This window comes from Aythya ferina (genome assembly GCF_964211825.1).
Source record: "Aythya ferina genome assembly, chromosome: 23".
NCBI lineage: Eukaryota > Metazoa > Chordata > Aves > Anseriformes > Anatidae > Aythya > Aythya ferina.
Window position 1 is genome coordinate 6811543 of NC_140321.1, and position 24496 is coordinate 6836038.

General features: G+C 54.4%; 2 protein-coding genes and 1 long non-coding RNA gene across 3 annotated transcripts; 2 read left to right on the forward strand and 1 right to left on the reverse strand.

The window, feature by feature from the left end:
- The first annotated feature begins 223 nt into the window (after positions 1 to 223).
- On the forward strand, positions 224 to 20574 carry PIP4K2B (phosphatidylinositol-5-phosphate 4-kinase type 2 beta). Its single transcript, XM_084496536.1, has 10 exons — positions 224 to 447; positions 7259 to 7356; positions 8025 to 8121; positions 11478 to 11630; positions 12149 to 12295; positions 12706 to 12744; positions 13859 to 13972; positions 14352 to 14610; positions 14969 to 15072; positions 15698 to 20574. The coding sequence occupies exons 1-10, from the start codon at positions 235 to 237 to the stop codon at positions 15776 to 15778; spliced, it is 1305 nt and encodes a 434-aa protein (XP_084352662.1). The 5' UTR covers positions 224 to 234; the 3' UTR covers positions 15779 to 20574.
- Positions 20575 to 20961: 387 nt separating this feature from the next.
- Positions 20962 to 23886, reverse strand: PSMB3 (proteasome 20S subunit beta 3). Its single transcript, XM_084496537.1, has 6 exons — positions 23792 to 23886; positions 23154 to 23338; positions 22525 to 22632; positions 21947 to 22124; positions 21593 to 21687; positions 20962 to 21096 (listed from the first exon to the last, which is right to left on the reverse strand). Exons 1-6 carry the CDS (start codon positions 23792 to 23794, stop codon positions 21048 to 21050), a joined length of 618 nt encoding a protein of 205 aa, XP_084352663.1. The 5' UTR covers positions 23795 to 23886; the 3' UTR covers positions 20962 to 21047.
- On the forward strand, positions 22055 to 22601 carry LOC311422978. The gene is made up of 2 exons (XR_014685545.1): positions 22055 to 22146; positions 22191 to 22601. It is a non-coding gene; the product is annotated as an uncharacterized lncRNA (long non-coding RNA).
- Positions 23887 to 24496: the final 610 nt, after the last annotated feature.

The window sequence follows — 24496 nt, forward strand, 5'->3', positions numbered from 1 at the left end:
CACTGCGGGGGCAGGCGGGGGGGGGGGGAGCTGAAAAAGAGACAAGGAGGCGGGGACGGAACCACCTCAGCGGGGCGGAGGGGGGGGGAGAGCGGAGGGGCCAGGCCGGCGCCGGGGCTTGACAGGGGCTGGGCGGTACCATTGGGGGTGTGTGGGGGGGGGGGAGGCGCCGCGCCGGGCGGGACCATGCGGTAGGGGAGGGGGGGGCGCGGCCGGGGGCTCGGGGGCTCCGCCATGGCCTCGAACTGCGCGGGGGGCTCGGCGGCGGCGGGGGGGGGAGGAGGAGGAGGAGGAGGAGGGGGTGGGGGGGTCGTGGGGGGGCTGAGCTCGGCGTTGAGCGCCAGCAAAACCAAGACGAAGAAGAAGCACTTCGTGTGCCAGAAGGTGAAGCTGTTCCGGGCCTCCGAGCCGCTGCTCAGCGTCCTCATGTGGGGGGCCAACCACACGGTGAGCGACCCCCGGGACCCCACGGTGCCCCCCCCGGTTCACCCCCGGTTCCCCCAAGCCCCCCCCGGTCCCCCTCTGGACCCCCCAGGTTACCCCCCAGTCCCCCCAAGCCCCCCCTGGTTCCCCTCTGGACCCCCCCGCTTCCCCCGAGCCCCCCCCGGTCCCCCCCCCCCTCCCCAGGCCCTCACCGAGGGGCTCCCCCCCACCCCCACCCCCCCCATCCCGGCCCCTGGGCGCCCTCCCCATGAGGGGGGCTCCGTGGAACCCCCCCCGGTCCCCTTGGGACCCCCCCCAGCCCCCCCAGTCCCCCTCGACCCCTCCTGTCCCGGGCCCATCCCCTCCCCGGCTCCCTCAGCCCCCCCAGGGCCCTCCCTCAGCCCCCCCCAGCTCCTCACCCCCTCCTCAGCCCCCCCCCTGCTCGCTCAGGGCCCTGCCTTTTTTTTGGGGGGGCTCCCCTGCGTCCCCTCGTTGGCTGTGCGGGAGCCCTGACACCTCCCAGCTCCATCCTAAATCCCTCGGGCACCGTTTGCCACCTGCCTCCCTCTGCTTTAGGGCTCTCAGCTGCCAGGACCCCGGCCCTGTGCTCCCGGGGCCCGGCCTCGGTTTCCCCCTGGGGTCGGTACCGGGAGCAGCTCCCGGGGAAACACCTCTGGGGCCACCTCCGCTGCTCGTCCCTAAGAGCAGCCCGTCCTCATGGGCTCCTCTGGAAGCCTCCCCTCTCTGTAAGGGCTGGCACAGACCTGGCACGGGAAGGGCAGCAGGGATGCAAGCAGTGGCTGCTGCTCCGGGACGTGCTGCAGGTGCCCAAAGGGTTCAGGATCCTCATCCCTTCGGCGGATGCACCCTCGGGTTCAGGCGCCCATTTCCCTATTGCATTAACAGGGGTTTCCTAGAGAGCAAAAAGGGTCGGGGTTTATTCTTTGCAGAAGCAAATAACGCTCTGGAAACACAGAATTACATTCCCAGCTCGCGTGACAACGGAATGAAAGCTCCCAAGTGCAGCTCAGCGCCGCATTGTCTTCCTCAAAGGATCTTCCCAGTGCTTGCTGCTCGCTGGCTTTGATCAGCGATGCTGTTAGGAGCCGTGAAGAAACGGGGAAATCGGGGAGATTCCTCCCGGTTCCGTTTGTGGGCTCCTAGGGCCGGTTGCTGCTCGGTGGCAGCGAGATGTCCCCTTTGTAGCTGCCCGGTGCTGGGAGCTCTGGCATCATTTTTAGGCTCAGGGTCAGGGCGCTGTAACTTTTGGAGCACTCGGCCGTGAAAACACTCGGGCACGGGGAAGGAGGCAAACTGATGGCTGTGGGGGAACGCCGAAGCAACGAGCTGCATCGGATGAGTTTATGAAGGAACCGCTGCCAGAAACGAGGACCGTACCCCGAGGGGCTGGGGAAGGGTTCAGCAAACTTCAGCCGTGACCTCCTCACCCTCGGGCAGGCACCCAGCGTTTCCCAGCAGATTCTTTCCTATTTTATTCCTCCAGCTCGCTCTTGGCTTGCGTTGGGGCGAGCCTTGGGGTGCCTGGAAGGGCCGGGAGCTGGCGTGGCCGTGCCGGAGCGTTTGTGGTTGCTCAACACACCCAAAACTGCGCAGAGCAGGGCGAGGTGTTGGTGTCCTGCTTATCCAGGGAGCAGAATTGCTGGTGCTGCCCCAGCAGATGGGTCTGGGCAGCCCGTGAGGATCTTCAGGAGAGGCTTTGAACATCGTTAGGTATCTTACAGGGGATTCTGCACCCCAGTTTTTCAGGGCAGGGTGGATCCCGGGGCTGTGGGACCTGCCCCGGGGTCCCTGCGGCACAACGCGCTGTCAGAAACGTGGCATTGGGATGAACTTTCTCGTGGACGAATCAAACAAACAAACAAAGCGAGCGTTTTATGCAATCCTCCGTCTCTGCTGAGTGAGGAAATTCTCTTGGGTCCATTAACGGAGCCTGGCAGCGGCTCGGCCCTGCCTGGTGTTCGAGCAGGCGGACCGGCAGCTGCTGCGAGGGCAGGAGGAGAGGGCTGGGGAGCACCGGGAGCAGCCACGGGGCTGGAGAGGGGCTGGAGAGCATCTGGAGCTGCGATGTTAGCGCCCGGAGAGCAGGAGCTGGTTCTGGAATACCGCTTGGAGGAGGTTCTGTTCAGATCCTCAGCTGGGTCCGGGCCGTCCCGGTGGTCCCCAGCCAAAACTGGGAGCAATCGGAGCCGGGGTGGGGCCGAGGCTGGCGTAAACGGGGCCAAACGTGGGTGGTGTCAGCCCAGCAGCCAGATTTCGAGCCAGAAAACCACGGAGGGGAGAGGACCCCGCGTGGGAGCTTGCGGATAAGAGGAGGGAGCCGCGTCCTGGAGGTTCGCCCTCGATTTCTGCCTCTGTCAGCTGCTAGCTGGCACTGAGCGATCCAGCAAACGTGGAGATGGCTCCGTGGAAGCTCTGCTCGTGCCTGCTGTTGTCATGGCACTGGGGGAGCCGACGCAGCTCCGCGGCTCCCTGCTCCTGGTGCCTCCTCGGGAGCCCCCCGGCAGCGAGGGGAGAGCCTTGGTGGGGCGCGACACCGCTCCTCACAGATCCCTGAGGGTCTGGGGATGCTGGCAGGCGTTAAAAAAATCCCGTTTCTGTTGAAAAGGGGGTGATCTTTTAAAGCAGGGACTCCAGGAGCTGCTTCCCTTGGGGGAAACGAGGAGAGAGCTGCTGGGGGGCAGCTCAGCGAGCAGCACGGGGCTCAGGAGCCAGCACCGCTGCAGGATGCGGGTAGGAGGCTGAACCTTTGTGCTCCTCAGCCCCGTTTGCCCCCCCGGGGGTACAATATTGCCTGCTCTGCCCGTGCTGCAGCCCGTCAGGGTGTGGGACTGCTCGCCAGCAGGCTTCTGAGTGCTTTGATCCCAAAGAGGAGGCTCTGCAATCACCGGGAGCTTCCCTCTCTCTCAAGGCACGCCGGCGTCCCCAGGGCGCTGGTAGAAATTATTGACTCCAAGAATCATCACAGCGTTGCACAGGGGTTTGTTGGGCCGGCTGCTGATTAATCATGCTCTAATTCATGGAAAAACGGTGGGTTTGCTCCCTCTAGCCCTTGCCTGGTTGTTCCCTGCTGAGAGCTGCAAAGTTTTGCTGCAGGTTTGGGTTCGTCTCCGTGCTGGTCGAGGTGATTTTTTGCTGCACATCTCCCAGCTGCTTCCTCGGGGTGCTGTGAGGTGGAGCAGGAGCTACCTGGAGGTGCCGGGCTGAAAGGCAGCGAGAGGAACAAAGCGTTGGTATTTTCCTGCACGAGTTCCTGTCGTAAAGAATCCCGGAGAGGAGGCTCTCACGCTCCATCATCTGGATCCTGTTAGTAAACAAATTGCGTTTTCCCATCCATTTGCTAATGGTAATTGCCACTTTGAGGCTCCAGTCAGGTTTTGAAACCAAATTGTGCCTGGCCCGTCCGTTCTGACAGCTGTCCCTGAGCGGCACAGAGTATGGATGCGTGGTTTATTGACAAAGGAATTGGCTTTGGTGGCAGGGAAAAGTGATCAGCTGCAGATAAACCCAGGGTCCTGCTGCCAGGCAAAAGGGCGAGGAGGGAGAATTGGGGCTCAGGGGAGAAGGGGGGGGCTCTCCTCTTGCCTCCCTCGCCTGCTGCTGTCCTGACACCTTGTCACCCGCTGCCTTGTCCCCTGCTGGGACATCTCCGGGCACGGGGCTGTCCTTTGGTCTCGGAAGGAGGTGAGAAACCAGCCAGGAGTTGTGAAGCATCCCTCCAGCAATGCCTGGTGAGGATGCCAGGCGGTTTGTCTGAATTGAGGCTTGGTTTTAAATCCCCTGGGACCCTCCCAGCCCGGTGTGTGCCCAGTTTTCTGCGAGGCCGTCGGGTTTGTGCCCTGCGTGCTGTGACCTGGGGCAGGACCAATTTCGTGGGAGCTGCTGCAGAGCGCAGGTGGCAGCAGCAAGATGCTCTTCTCGGTGGTGCTGTCAGCCCAGGGCTGATCCCTGTCGGGGATCTTTCTGCCCAGCGGGGAAATGGGAAGCTCCTGGCGTGAGGAAACCCTGCAAAAAAAGGCTTGTGTGCAAGAGGATTCAAAGACAGGTTCGGTCTGAGGGGCTGGATGGCTTGGAGAAAGCCAGCACCGCGCTGGCACCAAGAGCTCGTGCTCCACAGCAGCGCCTCCGAGGTTTGTACAGCTTGGGGACCTCTAAATCCTTTGCAGGAGGAGGTTGTGGAGATTCCCTAGGCACAGCCCTGCCTGAGATCCCTCTGCCCACCTCGAGGCCAGCCCCGTGGAGAGCTCCCGAGCTCCGGGCACGCTTGGTACGGGCGGGATCCACCCGGGGGGGGACAGCGGGGTCAGGCTGAGGGACTGCCGGGCACCTGGGTGCTGGGCACCTTGCTGTGACCTTGCCTCCCGTGGCATAAATGCCCGGGGCCACGCTCTGCTATATATAATCTGCTGCACGCCGCTGCCTGGGGAGAAGGCGAGAGAGCAGACGTGTGCCAGGCGCTCGTCACGGCGCTCCCCGAGGCTGCTCAGATTCCACCACGATAAGCGCAGGAGAGGAGCCCTGCGGGGCAGCGCCGGCCGCTGCTCTTCTCTGCTTGCTTTGGGGCCAGGTTTGGTGGTTTTGGGTGGTGCTGCTGCGGGGCCAGGCCCTGCCACCTGTGGGATTGCCCCGCGAGAAGGCAGGGCTGGGGTCTCCCCTACCCACGGCACGGGGTGGGGGCTTCTCCTTCCTCTTCCCTCGGGGTCCTGAGAAAAGCATCAAGTGCTGGAGTTGTGGGAGCACGCAGGGCACGTCCCTCTTACCGAATAAATCAGTCAATCAGCCCCAAACCGTGCTTCATCTCAGGCTGGTGGCAGGAACCAGGAGCCATCTGATGGTGGTGGAGGACCTGCTGCGAGCGCTGGGACCGCGGGCAGCCACCTCAGCTCCTTGGGGAGCTCCGTGAGCCATCAATCCATGGCACAAATCCCTTCCTTCTCCCTCTCCTCCAGAGCCAGGATCCCAAAGCATCCAGAAAGCTCTGCTGCACACAGCTGGAAGCTGGGAGAGGTTTGCTTTGGGGTTCCTGCTTTGGGCAGAAACGAGGACACCCGCAGACGTCTTGACGTCTCGCTTTGCTCACGCTCCTGTCTGAATTCCTGGCAGGGAGGAGAAAATCTCCCGACTGCTGCTCCCTCCCAGCCGTCAGCACCCTTCCTCCGGGCTGGAGCAGGGCTGCTAACGGCGTCTTGGTGACTTGGCACCGCCGGGAAGGGGGCTGAGAGCAGGCGTGGTGCTGCCGGGCTTCCCCTCCCGTTAGACAGCCGTAATTAGGGCTGGAGGCAGCACCTCTGGCTCGGCACAGGGTTAGCAATTTTCTCTTCCCCTTTCTGCCAGCAGGAAGGTGACAGCAGGGGGCTCGCCGGGGCTGAGACATGGACCCTGGGGTTTGGGAGCTTCCCACCGGTGCTTTTCCCTCTCCTTTTCCCTCTCCTTTCCTTTCCCTCTCGCCCAAGGGCTCGCTCGGTGCAGGATGAAGCCCGTGGCTGAAGCCGGGGGGGGTTTTGTCCTCCTGCTCTGCTGTGATCACAGCCCAGGGAGGCGTGTGACGTGATTTATGCATTCCCCACACGTCCCGAAGCACTTCATGGGAGTGCTTAATGCTCCTGGGTGCTGCTGTGAAGGAAATACCGGGCAGGGCTTCAGGGAGCACCGGCGGGGCTCTTGGCGGAGCGGCGGCCGCTTTCCTTTCCGCTGCTGTGCTGTGTGGGATGGCAGCCTCTGAAAATAGGCACCGTTCCTCTTTGCGGCGCGTGTCTGTGTCTTTCCAGTCTGACGTTTGTTAAATCTGGTCTGGTTTTTCCATCGGGAGCGACGGGGAGAGGATGTGAAAAGTGCCCACCTCGCCGGGGCGGCCTCGTGCGCCTCCGTGCCCCTCGCGGAGCCGAGCTGTGCCACGGATCCCGCTGCAGGATGGTTTCTTCGTGCTTCTTTTTGCCTCCAGCTCCTCGCAGGAGACGTGGCAGCATCTCCGGGCTGTTTGTGCACGCAGGGAGCCCCAGCACCGGGCTCCGTGTCCCCATGCTGGCAGCCTGCACCCCGTCCCCAGGCGGCAGGAAGGTGCCGGGCGTGCTGGGGGTCACCCATTCTGCTGGGCTTTGGGTGCTGGGAGCAGAACCCGGAGCTGGCAGCTGCCAGAGCTGCCTGCAGCTCTCCAGCACTGCCTGCTCTCGAGCTCTGGCTCCTCATCAGGGCACTGCCTGGGGCAGGGCAGCCCAGCACCACCAGCAGTGGTGGCCGCGGGGCGCTGCGGCGTGAGCCTGTCCGTAGGATCTTAGCTGAGCGTTCCTTCTTCTGCTCCCCTCTGTCCCTGTGGCTGCCACACATGGCTGAGGAGCAAAAACAATCGAGTGGAGTGACTCATCCCTCCGGAGAAGGTGGGATAAAGAGCAACCAGAGACAGCAAACATGGAAACAGCACCCGCAGGGAGCTGCGAGGCGCTGCCCGCTCCGTGTGCCGGCTGCTCGTGGTGGAGGTGCTGCCCATCCGTGGCTTGTAGCACTGAGAACCAGTCCAGAAGTGGGCTGATGCAACGCTTCCCAAATAAAGGCAAAGGGGAGGTATTTAAGACATGAAATCTGCTGTTTCTTGGTCTGTAGGTTGGGCTCGATTCTAAGCTGGATCCTAAACGATCAGAGGAAAGGGTGGCTGGGGAGCAGTCGCCCCGTGATCAATTCATTGAGAGGTGTCTGAGCAGCCCGATGGGTTATAGCCCTGCAAAACCAGCTCCTGGGGTAGCTGGCGTCCCGTGAACCCATGGATGGTAGCTGCAGGGCGGTGGAATTTGGGTTTTGAGTCTGCTTTTCCTTTCTCTTTCAGATCAATGAACTCAGCAATGTTCCTGTCCCTGTCATGCTGATGCCCGACGACTTCAAAGCCTACAGTAAGATCAAGGTGGACAATCACCTATTTAACAAGTAAGCGTGAGCTCCACAGCTTATTTGTAACTAAAGCCCTTTGTCTAGGGGCAGCTGGTGGGGTGGAGGCCTTTGGGTTTGTTCCCTGCTCTAATGCCAAGAGGATCTGGCCCTGCCAGGAGCACGTAGCAGGACACGGGGACATGGGAGGGGGGATGTCCCCCAGCCCTGGGGGTTGCTGTGCCGGGCAGCGAGGGGTAGGGACGGTGCTGGGCTCGTTGGAGTGCTCTGGAGCGTGCCAGGCTGGAGCTGAGTCAACCTCTCTGTGTTCTGGGCGAGGTTTGGCTCACGCTGACCTTTATTTTGATGCCCCGGTGATCTGATCCCGCCTGAAATCAGAGCCTCCCCCCGATTTCCTCCAGCTTTTCATCTCAAACAGCAGCAGCGTGTGGCAGGGGGCAGCTGCGCTACCGAACGGAGCAAAGCGACAGAGGAGGAGGAAAGAGAAATTATTCTGTCAAACCTGGCAGGAGTCAAGGCTCCTGCCAGCAGTCCTGCAGCAGATGACTTCTGTAGGCATCCAAAAAGGGGCAAACATCGGCAGAACAGGGCCCTCATGGGCAGGAGGGGGCTTGGATATCCGGGGTGGGTGATGTAGCGGGAGGCGAAGGGGGCCTGGTTTCACCAGCTGATCGTTTCACAAGGATCTCTGTTCTGCTTTGCCCTAGGGAGAACTTGCCAAGTCGCTTTAAATTTAAGGAGTACTGCCCGCTGGTGTTCCGAAACCTCCGGGAAAGATTTGGGATTGACGATCAAGACTACCAGGTACCTTCTCTCCTCTCCCTGCCCTCCTGAATCCGTTCTCTGGGACACAATAACAAAGCTGGGGGAGAAAACACAGTACCAACATTATTTGTGGTCAGTTTTTTGGGTTTATAAGCACGGTTTGAATGGTTTTACTGTTGTCCCCCAGCAGTGGAGCAATCACAGGACGAAAAGATGATCCCTGCTCCGGAGAGCTCACGGTGTGGGCAGGGGCTGGGGGATAACAACGAGCCAGACCTGCAGGGAACGTGAGCCTGTCGTGTTTCTGTAGGTTTGGGTGCTGCTTTAAGTGCTGAATTGGGTTTTTCCAGGTGAAAAGTGAAAGATGCTGCAGCTCTGCCAGCAGGGCCACCCTTGGGTGCACAGTCTCACGCACAGGAGGCTGTGCAGAACCCGCTGCTCAGAGGCCACTTAGATGAGGGGAAAGCCAGCGGGGCAGAAGAGGGTGGCTTTGATCGCTGCGTGGCCTTTAGCCGGTCGAGTGCTGGGTAATTAAACCCCTTATCTTTGGCACTCTGCTGCCCTTGATACAGGCGGGCATGGCGCCAGCACTGAGTGGCCGAGGGCTTCAACCAAAATGCTCAGCAGTCTGCCAGCCCAGAGCAGCACGTTGGCGGGGGTGAGGGCTGCAAGCTTCGTGCTCTTTCTGTCCTTTATTTCCCGTGAATCTCGCTGAGCTGCTTCTCCCTGGTGGTACGGCCACTCGTGCGTGTGTGTGCGCCTTCCCCACGACTCTCAGAGGTCTCCCCATGTCTAGGATGTTGCCTGAGCAGCTCCTCTTCTGAGCTTGATGGAACGAAGAGCTGGGTTTGCTTAGCTTAGTGAGGAACTGGGGGTACCCACCTGGTTTCTGGTCTCGTGGCACGAGGAGCAGATGCGTAGCACCTGCACCCCTTCTGCCCTGTCCCCAGACCCAGGGGAGAGCTCTTGGGTCCCTCCATGAGAAGGGACAACCTCTGAGGACACCAGCATCTGTGCCAGGGGCTTTTTGCTTCTTTTTCTGTGTCCCAGAGTCGCCTCTGCTGGCTGCTGGGGACCGTCCTCCTCCTCTGCTCCCTGCCCCATCGTGCTGGAGCCAGGCACACTGAGGGTGTTTGCTCAGCAAGACGCCTTTTTGGTGCAGAACTGATGGTTTGCTTTGTTTTTCTTTCACAAGGGGCCGGCCATCCCCAGGGGGAGCAGTAAATGCTGGCTGCTGCCCCGCTCTGGGTGCCAGCCCAGCTCCCTGGAGGATTATTCCTTCTCCTTTGCCCCTCGTCCTGCTGTGCCCGTTCTCTGGGCAGCAGCACCCTGCCCCTGGGCTGCCTGGGCTGGGGCACTGCTTTGTGCTGCCTTCCTCCGTGCCCCTTAATGCACTCCTTGCATGCAGTGAAGTGATTTCTGCTAATTATTCTTTCTCCCCGTCCATCTCCTGTAGTATATTTTGGATTTTTTTTTTTTCTTTGTGCTTAAGAAGTGGTCAAAACCATAGGAAGTGCTGTAGGAGCACCCCCAGCCCTCTTGGTTCCCGTGACCTGGTCTGTCCTTTACACCTCACTTGTTGCTCCGAAGGATTGCTTCTTCCACCTCGTGCAGAGCCGTTCGGCTGTTTAAAAGTGTCTGGTTAGAACAGAAAGCAGAAAACATTTATCGAGCTAAATTCAGGTGGGTAAAATGCAGTGGGAATTGAGCCAGGATGCTAAATATAACGCTCCAGCTCTGGAGGAGGTGGAAATGACAGGAAGGGAATGAAGTAAACCTAAGGGCTGGGAGTTTGGTAATGTCCATATGTGGTCACAGTTTCTGCTTCCCATCTCCTCCAGCAGAAACGCTCTGTGGTTTTGAGGTGAGGGGTGATTAAACTGTGTAGCACGGACTCGTTTGCAAATGTCAGCAAGAAGTGAGGGTTTTTTGTTTGCCTTTATTTTCCTGACAGCTTCTAGAGCCATTGGCAGGAGCAGAGTTTTTCCCCTGCTTCATTAAAGTTTTAAAGGCTTTAAATGCCTCGTTCTGAAAGGAAACCTCTCGGCTCGCTTGCAGCGTGACACGGTAAATCCCTGGGTCGCAGCAGGCTCTGCTCGCCTGCCTGTCTGCAGAAGAGCAGGCTCCCTCTGCTGTCTGCTCCTCAGACAGCTGAAAGGAGGCGAGAACAGTGTAACGGGTAGCTAAAAAAATACATCCCGGGCTGCTCTGCCAGCCCTGAGACTCTGAAAGACATCACCTCGAGCTAACGACCACGGCTCAGGAGTCAGTGCTGCTGTGTCTGGGAGCACAGCTGTCCCCAGCTGCACCAGTGGCGAGGAAATACCAGTTTGAGCCTTGTACTGGGGGTTGACAAAATGGCTCCTGAGCACACGCAGGTGACTGGAAAGCGGTTTTTGAGCAGTGGCAGAGGAGCCTGGCGACCTGCTCAGGTCAGTCTGGGAGAGTTGTGGTTGAACAGAAGGATGGGGCTCGCAGAAAGTCCTCCCACCTGGGAAAAGGGATCGGGGTGGATGAGAACAGAGCCGTGGTGTGGCTGAGGGAAGGAAGCAGGCAGCTGCTCTGCGGTCTGCTTGGGATTTTCCAATTGTGCTGCACGTACAAAAAGAAGCTGCAGTGCTTCGTTGCTAAGGGTGGAGACAGGGAGATGAAGACAGATGCTGCTGGTTGTTGGAGGAACAGCCAGTCTATTTATACTCACAATCCTTTTCATCCGATTGTAGGAATAACTGGCTTCTGGTTTCTGAATGACCTGTGAAGAGTTCCTGAGACTTTTGCCAGCTTGGGCGTTGCTTTGGGGTGGGAAGGAAGGCAGGCCGCTCTCGTTCATTTTGTTCCCTTTTTACTTAAACCCTGGAAATATCCTGACAGCTCTTTGTTTCCCAGGAGGAAATCCTAAGAAGTTTTCACAGGATCACAGAATTTATAGGTTGGAAGAGAGCTCTAGATCATTGAGTCCAACCTCTTTTGATACTGCCTTCTTAAAAACCAATTAGTTAATGAATAAGAATAATAATGATAATCTTCAGAACTGTGTGCCAGGTGTGGGAGTAGGACAATGTTAACAAAGTGAAGGCCTAGGTGAAAGCTCTGAACTCCACGTTCTGACTTCTCAATAAGTCAAGTGGGCTTTAACCTCAGCAGTGCTGAGCCTGAAGATGCTTTCTGATGAAGTCACAGCTGGTTTGTGCGTGTGCTCGGGAGCTGGGCTGGGACGCGGCCACGGCTACGAAGCATCACGTCCCTGGGCTGGCTGTTCTTCCAGAGCCAGGCTGTGGAGCTGGTCCTGGTCACCCATGCCTCATCTGCCTTCTGAGACTTCTCTTCTTTCTTCTCCGGGGGGGTGGCAGCTCCTGCCTCTCCTCCTCCTCACGTTTCTCTTCTGTTTCCCTCAGAACTCGGTGACGCGAAGCGCCCCGGTGAACAGCGACAGCCAGGGCCGCTGCGGGGCCCGCTTCCTCACCACCTACGACAGGAGGTTTGTCATTAAGGCGGTGTCAAGCGAGGACGTGGCGGAGATGCACAACATCTTAAAGAAGTACCATCAGGTAGGGGGAGGCTGGAACGCTGGGAGGGGAGGTGGCGAACGGCTTGGGATGTGCTGGAGAACCGGAGCTCGGATGCGCAGTGAGCGACCCGGTGGAGCTTGCAAACAGCTTTTGCAGAGGAAAGCAGTGTTGTTCCTTCACACCTGAGAGCCAACTAGGGCTTGCCAGCCTGCTGCTTCACAGCTCTGAGTCCTTCACAGCTCACCCTGTCCCCTACCTCAGTGAATGATGAAGTTACCTGAGCCCTGTAAGCATGCTCCGAACTCAGTGCTTTGAATGAGCCTTTCCAAAGGGGCTGGGGAGGAGGCAGCTGCTTGCAGCTGGGAAGAGAGGCAAGTGGCACCACTGGAAATGTTCTGCCCTGGCCTGTGTTAGCTGCCAGTCCTTTGCTCCTTACTTTCAGATATGTTTGCATAGCCCCAAGAAGTGATATTGGCTGGTGCCAACAGCAGACCTGCCCTGCTGTGTCCTGTCAGGGGTGGGCTCTGACAGTGCTGTCCTTCTCTCCCCTTCCCCAGTTTATCGTGGAGTGCCACGGGAACACCCTCCTGCCCCAGTTCCTTGGCATGTACCGGCTCACCGTGGATGGAGTGGAAACCTACATGGTGGTTACCAGGAACGTGTTCAGCCACAGGCTGACCGTGCATCGGAAATACGACCTGAAGGTGAGCGTCTGGGGGCAGTCACGGAAGGGAGGGCTCCTTTTCTGGGAGGGTGAGAGTTGGTCTTCGTAACACCTGCTTGGGAAGGTCCAGAGACCCAGGTTTTGGGGTCTCTGGCTAGGGCTTCACTTAAGACTCAAATGACATTCAGTTCTCCTATTCCAAGCAGCCTGTGCTACACCAGGGAGGCCTGCAAGTCTGTCTCAGGCATGAAAAGGGATTTGATACTGGTTTTAAAATATTGGGGGGGGGATATGTTTTTTTGTTTGTTAGGTGGTTTGTTTTTTTTGTGGTTTGTTTTGTTTTCGTTGTTTTTTTTTTTTTTTTAACCTGCACAAAGAAATTAAACGGTGTCAATAAATTCCTCAGGAATATAAACACAGTGCAACAACGACTCTTTATTCTTTTGCTAGGGCTCAACAGTATCCAGGGAAGCGAGCGATAAGGAGAAGGTACGGACTGTCCCCGAGCAGCCTTCCCTTCCTCCTGGTCTTTGGAAGCAGGTGGGATCCCACTGACTTCCCTCTTCCCAAGGGGTGCTGAGCAGGGACAGTTAAACGGGCCCTGAGCGATACCCTGTGTGTGTGCCACCTTCCAGGCTGTGCCCAGGAACTGCTTAGGCAGAGATGGTACAAACCAGCCCAGCTCTTCTCCGATTCTTGGCGTATCTCACCATGTTTGTAAAATTGGCTCCTGGTGCCGTTAAGGGGAACCTGCAGCCAAGAATCCTGCCCCTGAAAACTTGGGCTCTGACACTGCCGTGGGAAGTCCTGGTGCTACTTTTCTGTTTGATTTGCACACACACGTGGCCTTTGCAGGCTGGAAACCATAGAGGAATCCCATTTCAGCTTGCCCCAGAATTAGTCACTGTCAGAAGCAAAGGAAGTTCCTCTTACGCCAACAGCCCTGGCATCAAGGCATGGCTGCACAGTGCCCAAGTATCCCTGGCTCACTGGCTGTTTAGTCTCTGGCTTTTTCTGCTCGTGCAGTTTGTCTCAGACTATTCATGTTGGATCTATATAAAGCCACCTCACGCTCATATATCATTCTAAGAAGAAAATAACTGAATTCCCAGTTGCACAAGGGGTTGTATGTTCTATATCCTTGAGAACTCCTCGGGGCCTGTTGCAAACAAATTCCTCAAAACACAGTAGTTTTAATTTTTTCCGCAAGTCTTCAGGGAAAGAAGCATTTTTTTTCTTCCCCCAGTCAGAAAACAACAAAATGCATTTCTTTTCTATTCTGGGAGCTGGTTGGATCGTCTCTGGCTGGAGCCCAGCTGTCAGCCTGCAGCACGTCTTCCTGGCAGTCTTTAGAGCCGAATTGCTCTCTGTCTCCCTTCACCTCCCCTGAGGTACAGGGAGCACATGGATGTGCTGTGCTCTGCCTCTTGCGTTTTTCATGCTTAGTGGACAGGATGAGGCCTTACAAACAGGCAGGAGATGTTCTGGTGCCACCCCACACTCGGTCTCTGAGCACTATCAGCGCGTGGCTGACGGAGCAGTGTACCTGCCTTCCTCTGGGGCGTGGAGAATTTGATGTGGGATTTTTGTTTTTTTGTTGCAGGCCAAGGATCTGCCAACGTTCAAGGACAATGACTTCTTGAATGAGGGACAGAAGCTGCACGTTGGGGAGGAGAGTAAAAAGAACTTCCTGGAAAAGCTGAAGCGGGATGTGGAGGTAGAGTTTCCTGGGGACAGCTTTTACTCCCAGTGTGCCTCCCATACCTGGATTCTGGGGCCTCTGGCCCAAGCAGTGCAGCAGGGGCTGAGCAGCAGGTCGCTCCTGCACCAGCCAGGCAAATGCAGTCAGGATTGTGCTGGTGGCAGAGGGCATCTGAGTGCCTGGGTAGATTCTGTGGAGTAGAGTCTAATCTACTAATTAGTAAACAATAAATAGTCTAAAAATAAATAGTAAATAATAAATAGTCTAATAAAAGGGTTTAGCTTTCACTACTGCACTTTCTTAGGGAGATATTGGGAGGGGCCAGACTGACGATTTCTGATCCCACATGGGTACTCTTTTCGTTTTCTTTTCCCCACTCGCCTCTTTCTCCCAGTTTTTAGCTCAGCTGAAGATTATGGACTACAGCCTGCTGGTCGGGATCCACGATGTTGACCGAGCAGAGCAGGAAGAGATGGAAGTGGAGGATCGGGCAGAGGATGAGGAGTGCGAGAACGACGGCCTTGGAGGCAACCCCATTTCCTCCTACGGCACGCCCCCCGACAGCCCTGGCAATCTCCTCAACTACCCTCGCTTCTTTGGGCCTGGAGAGTTCGATCCTGCTGTGGACGTCTATGCCATGAAAAGTCACGAAAGTGAGTACTGTGGAACATTGCCCCCAAAAGGGTCTGGAGGGCAGGGGAGGTGTCCTCTGGCCTGCCTGAGCTAAGTGGAGTGAAGGGCTGTCACAGAGGGACAGGGACCCTGCCAAGTGTGGGAGTGTTGAGTTTGAAAGGTTGGAAGTGATGCTTGGAGAGCAGTTAAGTGTTCAGGGAGTGTGGGGGTCTCTGCTGTGCCCTTTCCAGTCGTTCTCTGCCCTTCCCCAGCCTCCAGCTGCCTTGCTTTCTCTGCTGGTTGCACTGACACAGACCTGCCCTGTATTTCTTGAGGAGGGGGTGCAGCCGGGTTTCGCTCACAGCTCAGGGTGTGCTAGCAACTCTCTTGCCTCGCTAGGTGCCCCCAAGAAGGAAGTGTACTTCATGGCCATTATAGACATTCTTACGCCATACGATGCGAAGAAGAAAGCTGCACACGCTGCCAAAACGGTGAAACATGGGGTAAGCAGCCTGCTGCCCGCAGGGAGGATGGGCTCTGGGGCTTCTGCTTTGCCTGCGTGCCTCTGTGTGTGTGTGTGATGCCTTTTGACACCGATTTTCTACCAGTATGGGAATCCTCTGGTGATCCCATGTCCAAGAACTGCTTTTCCTTCACTGTCTCCTCAGCCTGTCTTGGAAGATTTTCCCTCTGGTTGGTGGATAGCAAGACCCGAGGTTCCCTGTTCCTTCCTGGAGCAGAACAAATAATTATCATGCCTCTAGTCTGCCTCACACTGCGTTCGGGGCCAGGCCTCTACCCTGGCATCAACTTTGAACTTCCCAAAAGGGCTCAAAAACCCCAGATTAGTGGGACATGGAGTTTTTCATGCTCTTCCTCTTTTAAACCATAAAAGAGCAACTGCAATGCTTTGACTCGGTGATCTGCAGGACATCCAGAAGAAGCTAAAATCAGCTTGGGGATCTCTTTAGACCTTTTTTTTCCTAGAACTTGCAGGCTCTGTTGTGGGTTTCTCCCAGCACAGCCAGGCCTTGTTGTCCTGATCGCTCCCTGCTGTCCTCCGTCCCCCACCCTTTGGGTTTGCCTCCCGAAGAGGGTGTTCTGACTTGTCTCCTCTCTGCCTTGCAGGCTGGGGCAGAGATCTCCACCGTGAACCCTGAGCAGTACTCGAAACGCTTCAACGAATTTATGTCCAATATCCTGACATAGTCATCTTCAGCCTTCAGCGAAAAATGAAGAGAAGAGGGGCTACTTCCAACCAGAGAACGCAGCCTGTGACACTAAAACAGACACTGTAGCAGCTTGTGGGGTGTGTGTGTGTGTGTTTGTGCGTGTGTGAGCAAGACTGAGTGCGTGGCACTGTGTGACTTACGAGAAAACTAATTCTAGGTGCACCCTCCAACAGTCCACTTGACCCAGGTGGAAAAGTGGGTTTTTGTTACAGAAGTGCCCAGACGTAGATTCGAGGGCTTTTTAAAACAAGAAAAGTGCATTGTTTCTGCACTGCTCTTTCTAATGACGTTTTCTCCTCTCTGATCAAGAGACTCCCGTAGGGATATGACATGTGGCACTGTACAAAAGGGTCGCTCTAGATCACATCCAGTGAGAGTGAAGCAGTGCCTGATTCCACAAACTACTACTTTTTTTTTTTTTTTAATTATTATTATTATTGGACTGTCTTTAACAGAAAGACATACGAGCCCTTTTATTTCCCTCTTGGTAGGAATTGGAAGGAAAATAGCTCACCATTTCGAGGACGGAAAATATTACTCTGATAAGGAGGAGTCGCTGAACTTTAGGTAAATTCAGACTGGGACACTTTATATTTTTTGGTTAATTTAAGTAACAAAACCTTTTTTTTTTTTTTTTTTTGTAACTGCACTTGATTTACAAGAAAGATGAGGGAAATGAACATCTACCAAAGATGATCGCTTAAAAAGGTGTAACTCCTAGAACTTCAAATGACAATGTGAGGAGTAGTAGAGACATTGCACAACCTCAGACGATAATGTGCTCAGAGCCATCGTGCTTTAAATTGGCCAGCTATGAAGAGTTTGTGAAAGAAGAAGCAAAATGTGTTTTGTGCCCGTAGGTTTGGGATAGTATTTGACTATCTGGAACATTTCCCTCTTGCACCTCAGTCAGGAATTGCCATGTCTCTTAGATTATAGCTTCACATTGCGGTTCTGCCAGTGTTAATCTAGCTAATGTTCAGTCTTCCTTACTCACCCGATCTGCAACAGGTACTTGAATTTGTTTCCTGACAGAGGTTCTTTGCCTGGTTGGTTTGTTTTTGAGATGGCAATGTGACTTGCACACGAAGGAATTGGACTCGCCACCCGTGGGGAGTGCTGGGAGCTGGGGCTGGAGCGAGTCCCGCTGCTCAAGAGGACTCAGGACTTGAGCTGGAATGGCTTTTACTCTTTGCTCCATGCCCCTCTCTAGAGCGACAGTCAAGGAGTGGAAATATTCGAACACTTGCGCCAGATTCTCCCCCCATCCTTTCCCCCCCCAGACTGGGACTGATCTGCGTGAATAACGTCCTGTTTTGTCTCCAAAACGCTTGTAATATTTTTCACAGCCAAGCTTGTCAGACTTGCTTCGGGTTTCGTTAGCTCCGCTGCACAACAGTTACAGATCTTTTGGTTCTTTTTTTTAACCTCCTTTTTCTTTCTGAGCAGGATTTAGTGTTTTGAACCAAACTCTTGCAGTTGAAACATGTTGCTTATCTGCCTTGGAACTGTTTTCACATATGCCTTTGTTTCGGGAATAAGCTCTTCTGAATGTCTGTCCTGTGCTGTAACGCGTGCTGCAGTTTGCTGTGTGGAACTTGGTCCTTTTGAGAGATAACTGGTGCTCATCCCATCCTGGTAATTTCCGTAGACTAACGCTAGCTCTGGTCTGGATTCTGGATGTGGGCCGGGGTGTTTGTGTCCAGACCCCCGCTCGCGCTGTGAATGCCGCAGGTCTCAGCTTCCAAGGGGACAAAAAAGGGGCTAAAGAGTGAGCCCGTGAGAGCGCACTGTAAATAGGGTGTCTGGGAAGTCACACGTGAATATCAGGGGTCGTAATGGGATACGAATCTTTATTCATTCGTGGGTCATTCCCTTTGACGTGGGACAAATTTTTTCTGCCTCTGTAGTCCGGTCCCTGTTTGGGGTAACGTGGGGGGCTAAGGCACCATTGTCCGAGACGCCGGAGAGCCTCGTGTCTTAAGGTGCCCGGCTGCCAAAGCCACAAAACAAGTGCAGGTATGAGGACACCTTGAAAAGGGAGGACTTAGAGGGTATTGTCAGCTTAGTTTTGTGGGCATTATATCGGTTGCTTTTCTCTTAAAAAATAAGCACTTACATTTACTATCAATTGGAAATTAAATGCCAATCACTTTTTATTCCTGACAGTTTTAAAAATCTGCATTGAATCTGCAACTTTGGCCTGGTAAGTTTGCTGTTCTCCTTTTGGGAAACTAGCTTGTATTTTTTAAACTGTTTATCCTTAAATCGTGTTAAAAAGGAAGAAGAAAGGGGGGGGAGGAGAGAGAGGGAAATCAGTGAACTGCAGACATCCTACGAGGAGACACTAAAAACCAAGCAACCCAAAGACAGAAGAATGGAGCTTGTGTAGCTAGGAGCAACGATTTCATTCACTGAAGTTTGTAAACAGGAATGAAATTAAGATGCAGTTAATTCCTGCAGCAGTCTTTACAGAACTGATCCCAAGGGCTTACGAGCAGCTAACTGTATTTTTGTACTCCGCTCTGAACAAACTCCTGCTAGAATTAAATTGGATGTCTCTGGCCCAAGTGATACAAAAAAGCCCCGTGAACTCCATTCACTTTAGCACTTCCCCAATTCTGCCACTTCTGTCAAGTTGCCATACTGTGTGTATTAAAGTAATTAAATGCAATTTTCTCACTTAATGATGTATTACCCAGGTATGTAACTTTGTTTAACGTAAGCATTTTGTATATTGTTTACATTTTGAGAGGTAGCATTATGTTAAAAATGCTAATTTTTGTTTCTAGACAGTATTTTTATTACCAGAATAAGAGGTGAAGCTGCAAATATTTGATTTGTTTTTAAAAGGGACTTTTTCTTTTCCTTTTTGTTGTTGTTGTTGTTTTGTTTTTTAATCTTGTTTTAGGTCACTTTTTTAACTCAAGTATTTAAAAAGAAAACCCAGCCCTTTCAATTCTGGTTTTACAACTGCTTGTGCTAGTTCGTTGTCTGTTTCTGGTGTGAATTTAGTTCTAGTTGGCTGAATGTAGATATTTCTGTCTGTAGCATGTACCCTGCGGAACACTTTACACTGAAGTGCGTTTGACTGACAACCACCCTCGGCTGCAAGAGTTGCAGTAGGTAGGCAGATCGCTCTGATCCCAGGCGTAGTGCAGGATTTCTCAAGTTGCAGTGCGATTCTTTGGTCAGCTGGAGTTTCAAAAAGGAAGAAAACCTTAGTGGGCAGAGTGACTCCAGAGCCTGAGGGCAGGGTGAGTGTGTCAGAAGGGAGCTGCTCGATCCATCGTCCTGCCTGTGCTGGGGGCCTCTCTCTGAACATGGGCCAAAAATGTCCAAATTTAAGAACTACAAGCTGCTTTGAAGCCAGAGCTTGCCTCTTCCCTGCTGAGATAGCTCCTAGGGCATCAGGAAGAGTAGGAGAGGAAGAAGGCAGAGTGCAGTCACTGTTTGAGTGCTGTTCTGCCCTTTTAGTGCAATAAAAACCACTCGAGAACGCTGATGGGTCACCCTTTAACAGGAGCCCCATGTTCGGAGGTAGCAGGCAGCACCCAGCCTTCGTGTCAGTGCCAGGGACAGGGCCTGGCAGCTGCGATATGAACCAAGTGTCAGTGGGAGTTCACTTCTCATGGCCAGGAGCAGGGGAATCCTCCCCTCTTGGCTCACAGACAGTCTCTGATTGATCAGGTTTTAATTGTAATAGCCATGAGCACAAAATCCCTCACAAGGAAAATTCTGGGGCAGTAGGTGACTCCTGGGTTCCTGTAAGTGAGGCTGTACTCCCACATCTGAGCATCCTGGTTTTAATTTGGTTTATCATAGCCAGCAAGAGCACTACAGCCCTTGAGTTACTTCCTCGTTGTCTGGGAGAAAAGCTCTGCTTTCCCCTCCAGAGCACTGCCCCAGCTACTTCCAGTGGGAACTTTGATGGGTCTCTCCTCTTAGCCCAGTTTAAGGCACGAAGTGAGGCTGTATGGTAGTCACGGGCCATGTTTGGTGTAGGGGATGTGTCTCAGTCTCAGCAGCTGCCTCCCAGTCCTGTGACTACTAAGCAGTCTTTATGGAAGCCTCCCTTCAAGCTGCACACAGGTCAAAGTGTTCAACCCCGAGGTGGTACAGACCTTTCAGAAGTCAGTGTGTGTACTGAAACTTGGTTTGCAACACTGCGTAACCCATCTGCGACAGATCGTTACGATGCTAAGCTCCAAAAACAAAACAGCTCTCTTCTCCCCAGCCGTGTCTTAATGCCCCGTTTCAGGTTTGCCTGTCACCTTCCCCTACTTCTGCAGAGCCATTCTCCAGTATCCATATTAGCCACTACTGATTTTCCTTGCTCTTTGAAATGAATTCTTGTGTAATAGCAATGGCAACGCGTGGGGAACCAACTTCTGGTCATCCGTCGTTTTTAGTGGTTTTGGTTTTCACCACTCAGAACTTGTGCTGGTCTTTGTTTAGCTGCACAACGCTAAATGCAGCTGGATGGAGTTGTGTCAAGTGAGTGTATTACACACAGGTTACAAGGGTGGGCAGGGCTAATCAGTGCAACTGAAAAAATGTGAATAAATTAAGTTTAAAACTAAAAAAAAAAAAAAATGCATTCTAGGTTTTTTCACTGCTGTTTTTTAAATAGGAATTTTAAGTCCTCTGTGCTTGTCTGTTTGCTAGGAGCAGTTTGAGACACTGTTACTGTTTTGAAATGCATGCATGTTACAAGATGAGTCTCCAACCAGAGAAAAATAAAATTAAAACTTTGTGTACATCTGTTCCTCATTGCTGTGCTGTGTAGTGTTCTACTGATCAGCTGGTACTCCACGAGGCATGTGCTCGTTTTAAGTCCTGTATTAAACACAGCTGGAAAAGTCTGTTTATACATGCCTGGAAACTGGGGCTCTTAAGTAAAAACTAATTTTACCAAGTACTGGCTCTGAGAACAAATTAGAGCTAACAGGAAAAGCTCACGCTGCCTCCAGGGAGGGGCTGCTGACTCCCTAGGGTGCAGCTGAAGCTCCGCCACATGTAGGTGTGCCTGGAAATGTTAGGATAGGTGGCTTAGAGAACGATAAGCTCTACCACTGCGTGCAACTCAAGCTCCTTCTGATAGCTTTAGAGATGAGAACTTAATTACCTACCTACCGTTCAGATTCAAGAAAAGGAAAGTTCACTACAATAAAGAATTTTATTAAAAAAAAAAAAAAAAAGTCCAAGCAGACTGGGGTGTGAAACGCACGCACAGTTGTGCTGGGCTAGTCCATGCGAGCTTTCAGGGTCCGGGTAGTGATCTTGTCCTTTTCACTAGAGGGAAAGAGGAAAAAACTACCAGTAAGTTCCTGTTAAATACTTCCTTAAAGAGCATCACTTCTTTAGCAAGATGCAACGTGCGTGTGTGGTTCGTTTGCTAGTGCAGGTGGGATGATCTAAACCTGAAGGTGGCTGTTAAAACTCGGCAAACCCCATCCTCCTGCCACTCCTCCCCAGGGGAGCTCAGCAGGTGCAATAAGCAGCAATGCCTGGGATATTCTGTAAGCAGCAGTAAGCAACACCGTGAGCAAAACAAGCAGCTTCCTGACTGCATTTGGACTTGTGAAGCAAACCATGCATCCAGCTTTGGCAAAGAGCATCCTCTTGGCCAGTGCGCAGCAGAGAGTGGCCATGAGAAATCTAACAGCACTTAGAAGGGCCACAGCATTACTAAAATGCTACTGAAAGGGAGCGAGATCCTTCAACTGACTTTGACATGAAGCTTGTGAAATTCTACCTCTGTTCTGTAGGGGAAGAGAGCAGCACTTACATTATGTGTACAATTACGCCCATTCCAGATACAGCATCTCTGTCCACTGCATTCAGCATGGCCTGCGAGATCGTTTCGAAGAGGTGATCAGGTTCCTGAGGAACAGAAGCTATTTTAGTTGGTGAAAAAACTACATGTTGAGTCATCAGATTTTGCTCAAACCTCAAAATATCATCCCCAATGCTGCAAGATTTTTCCTACAGGCTGCTGTAAGCTACAGCCTCTTTCTTCTGAACTTCTCCAGGAAGTATCAAAGGACAGAGCTTTTCATCCAGCCTGTTTAGCTCTGGTTCTCCAGTTAACAGCAGGAGGCTGAATCCAAGAAGCAGAGCTGACCTTGGCTGCCTCACTCACCATGTCAGGCTCCCAGAGGGACTCACACATGCCGTACATCTGCTCTGAGCAGGTGCCGCTGACCACGAAGTCGTCGGTTATCATGGGGCAGCCGATCAGGTCTAGAGAGCAGATGAAAGGTTCGTGTGTTATGGGGTCCAGGCCAGCAATGACCGGTTCTGTGTAATAAGGTCCAAACCTGTGAAGAAAAGCACAGCAGAGTTTTTTTCCTCAGTTTTTCACCAGTTCAACCACCTGGAAGCAGCTGCACATCACATGTAAGCATCCATACAAGAAAAATATTACACAGGTGCTTTTGCTGGGGGATCTTTCAGATCAATCTGGAAGCATCTTGTGATGGTTTTAGCATGGCAAAGTAAATGAACTTGTACTGTTATAGGAGTATTTTAACAAAACTCAGTGTTTTGCAAGAAAATTGAAGATAAGATTGTCTCTAGATGGAAATTTCCTTTTCCCATATCAAAACAAGTCTTTACGAGGAGCCCTCCTCATCCTCCCAGCTCTCTGGAATGGGATCAGTACCGGCAGCCACAGCCTTCACTCACACACAAGCAGTGACTCGGGTGTTTGACAGTTACCGTCTCTCATAGAGCAGGTTGGAAACCATGCTCATAAACGTCTGAGGCTTGATCTGCCTGCCTTCCTTCAGCTCGTAGAGATTCAGCCTGAACTTCAGTCTTTGGGCACTGCAAGAAGAGAGGAGAAACAACATTAAAGCCAGAGAAGGCTCCTTTCACTTTCATCTTCACCCAGGCCTGGCTGTGTTCTGTTGCGTGCTGAGGTAGCAAATCTGATGCGTGCCTGTGACAGGTGAGCACCCCAGATGCAGCTCCTTTTCTACATGAAATTATTCAGGTGTCTTAGCAGGGACGATACCTTAAATCGTGCAGTTCTACTTTTAGAAAATAATCTGTTCTCGTATTGCAAACATCAGCAGAAGCTTTGTAAACCCAATAAATAAAAGACGAGGGAAACAGCACAACCCCTATGTGCTGTGAGATCAAAGATGAGCACATCAGTAACGTAAATCAGAGCCTTTTGGCTCATCTGCAGCCAGCCCCAGAGAGCCCCGGTGAGGGGAGGCTGAGAAAAGGAGCGCTGGTACCGGCTTTGTGCCCTCCCCAAAGGAGGGAACCCGGTGATGCTCAGGTGTTAGCCCTCACATAAAGGGGGGCTCTGCGAACCCCGGGGGCCGGGCGGCACTTACACGGTCTGCACGTCGGTGGCCAGCCCCGCCAGCCCGATGTACAGCCTCTCCCCCATGGGGAAAATCTTCTGGAAGTCCGTGGTCACCATCTGTGCCTGGATGCCGAACCGCCGGTCGGCGGCGATGGCCACGCAGCCCTTCCCCTTCATGGCCATCACGGCCCCGCCGTTGTACGACATGATCGACTGCGAGACGGGGCGGGATGAGGGGGGGGCTGCACCGGGACCCCCGGGAACCCCCAGACCCTCCCCCGGGACCCTCCCGGGTGCCCTTAGAACCCCACAGGGTCCCCCCAAACCCTCCCCCGGGACCCCTCAGGTCCCCCTGAACCCTCCCGGTACCCCCCGGTGCCCTCCCCCAGGCCCTACGGGGAGCCCTTGACACCCCCCGGGGCTCCCCCTGGGACCACCCCGGGTCCCCTCCACCCTCCCCCGGGACCCTCCGTGACCCCCCAGGGCCCCTCCGAGCCCCCCCGGTACCCCCGGGGCCCTCCCCCAGGCCCCACCAGGAGCCCTTGGGCCCCTCCGGGACTGCCCTGGGCCCCCCTGTGGTCCCCCCAGCCCTCCCCCCGTGACCCCTCGAGTCCCCTCGGGTCCCCCCGAGACCCCCCGGTGCCCGCGGCCGGTGCCGGTGCCCACCATGGTGCCGGTCGTTGCCCCCCCGCCAGGCCCAGCCCTGCTGCTCCTGCTCCTGCCGCCTCCGCTGCTCCGGCTCCTTCGTCCCGCCTCCCTCCTCCTCCCATTGGCCGCCGCTCGCCGCTCGCCGCACGCCATTGGCGGCCGGGCCCGCCGGGGGGCGGGCAAAAAGGGGAGAAAAGTGAAGAGTCACGGGGAGCGGGGCATGCCGGGACGGCGGCGGACTGAGGGGAGGGGGCGCGGCGGGAACGGCTGGGGGGGGGCACAGCTGGAAACGGGGAACAGCTGGAAATGGGGAACAGCTGGATGCAGTGCAAACAACTGGATGCAGTGCAAACAACTGGATGCAGTGTGCACAGCTGGATGCAGTGAGCAAACCTGGAAACAGCACAGCTGGATGCAGTGGGCACAGCTGGATGCAATGCACACAACTGCATGCAACACGCAGGGATGGGTGCAGTGCACGCAGCTGGATGCAGTGAGCACAGCTGGATGCAGTGAGCAAAGCTGCATGCAGCACACAGAGCTGGATGCAGTGCACACCGCTGGATGTGATGTGCACAGCTGGATGCAGTGCGAACAACTGGGTGCGGTGAGCAAAGCTGCATGCAACATACAGAGCTGGATGCAGTGAGCACAGCTGGATGCAGTGAGCAAAGCTGGATGCAGTGTGCACAGCTGGATGCAACATGCAGAGCTGGATGCAGT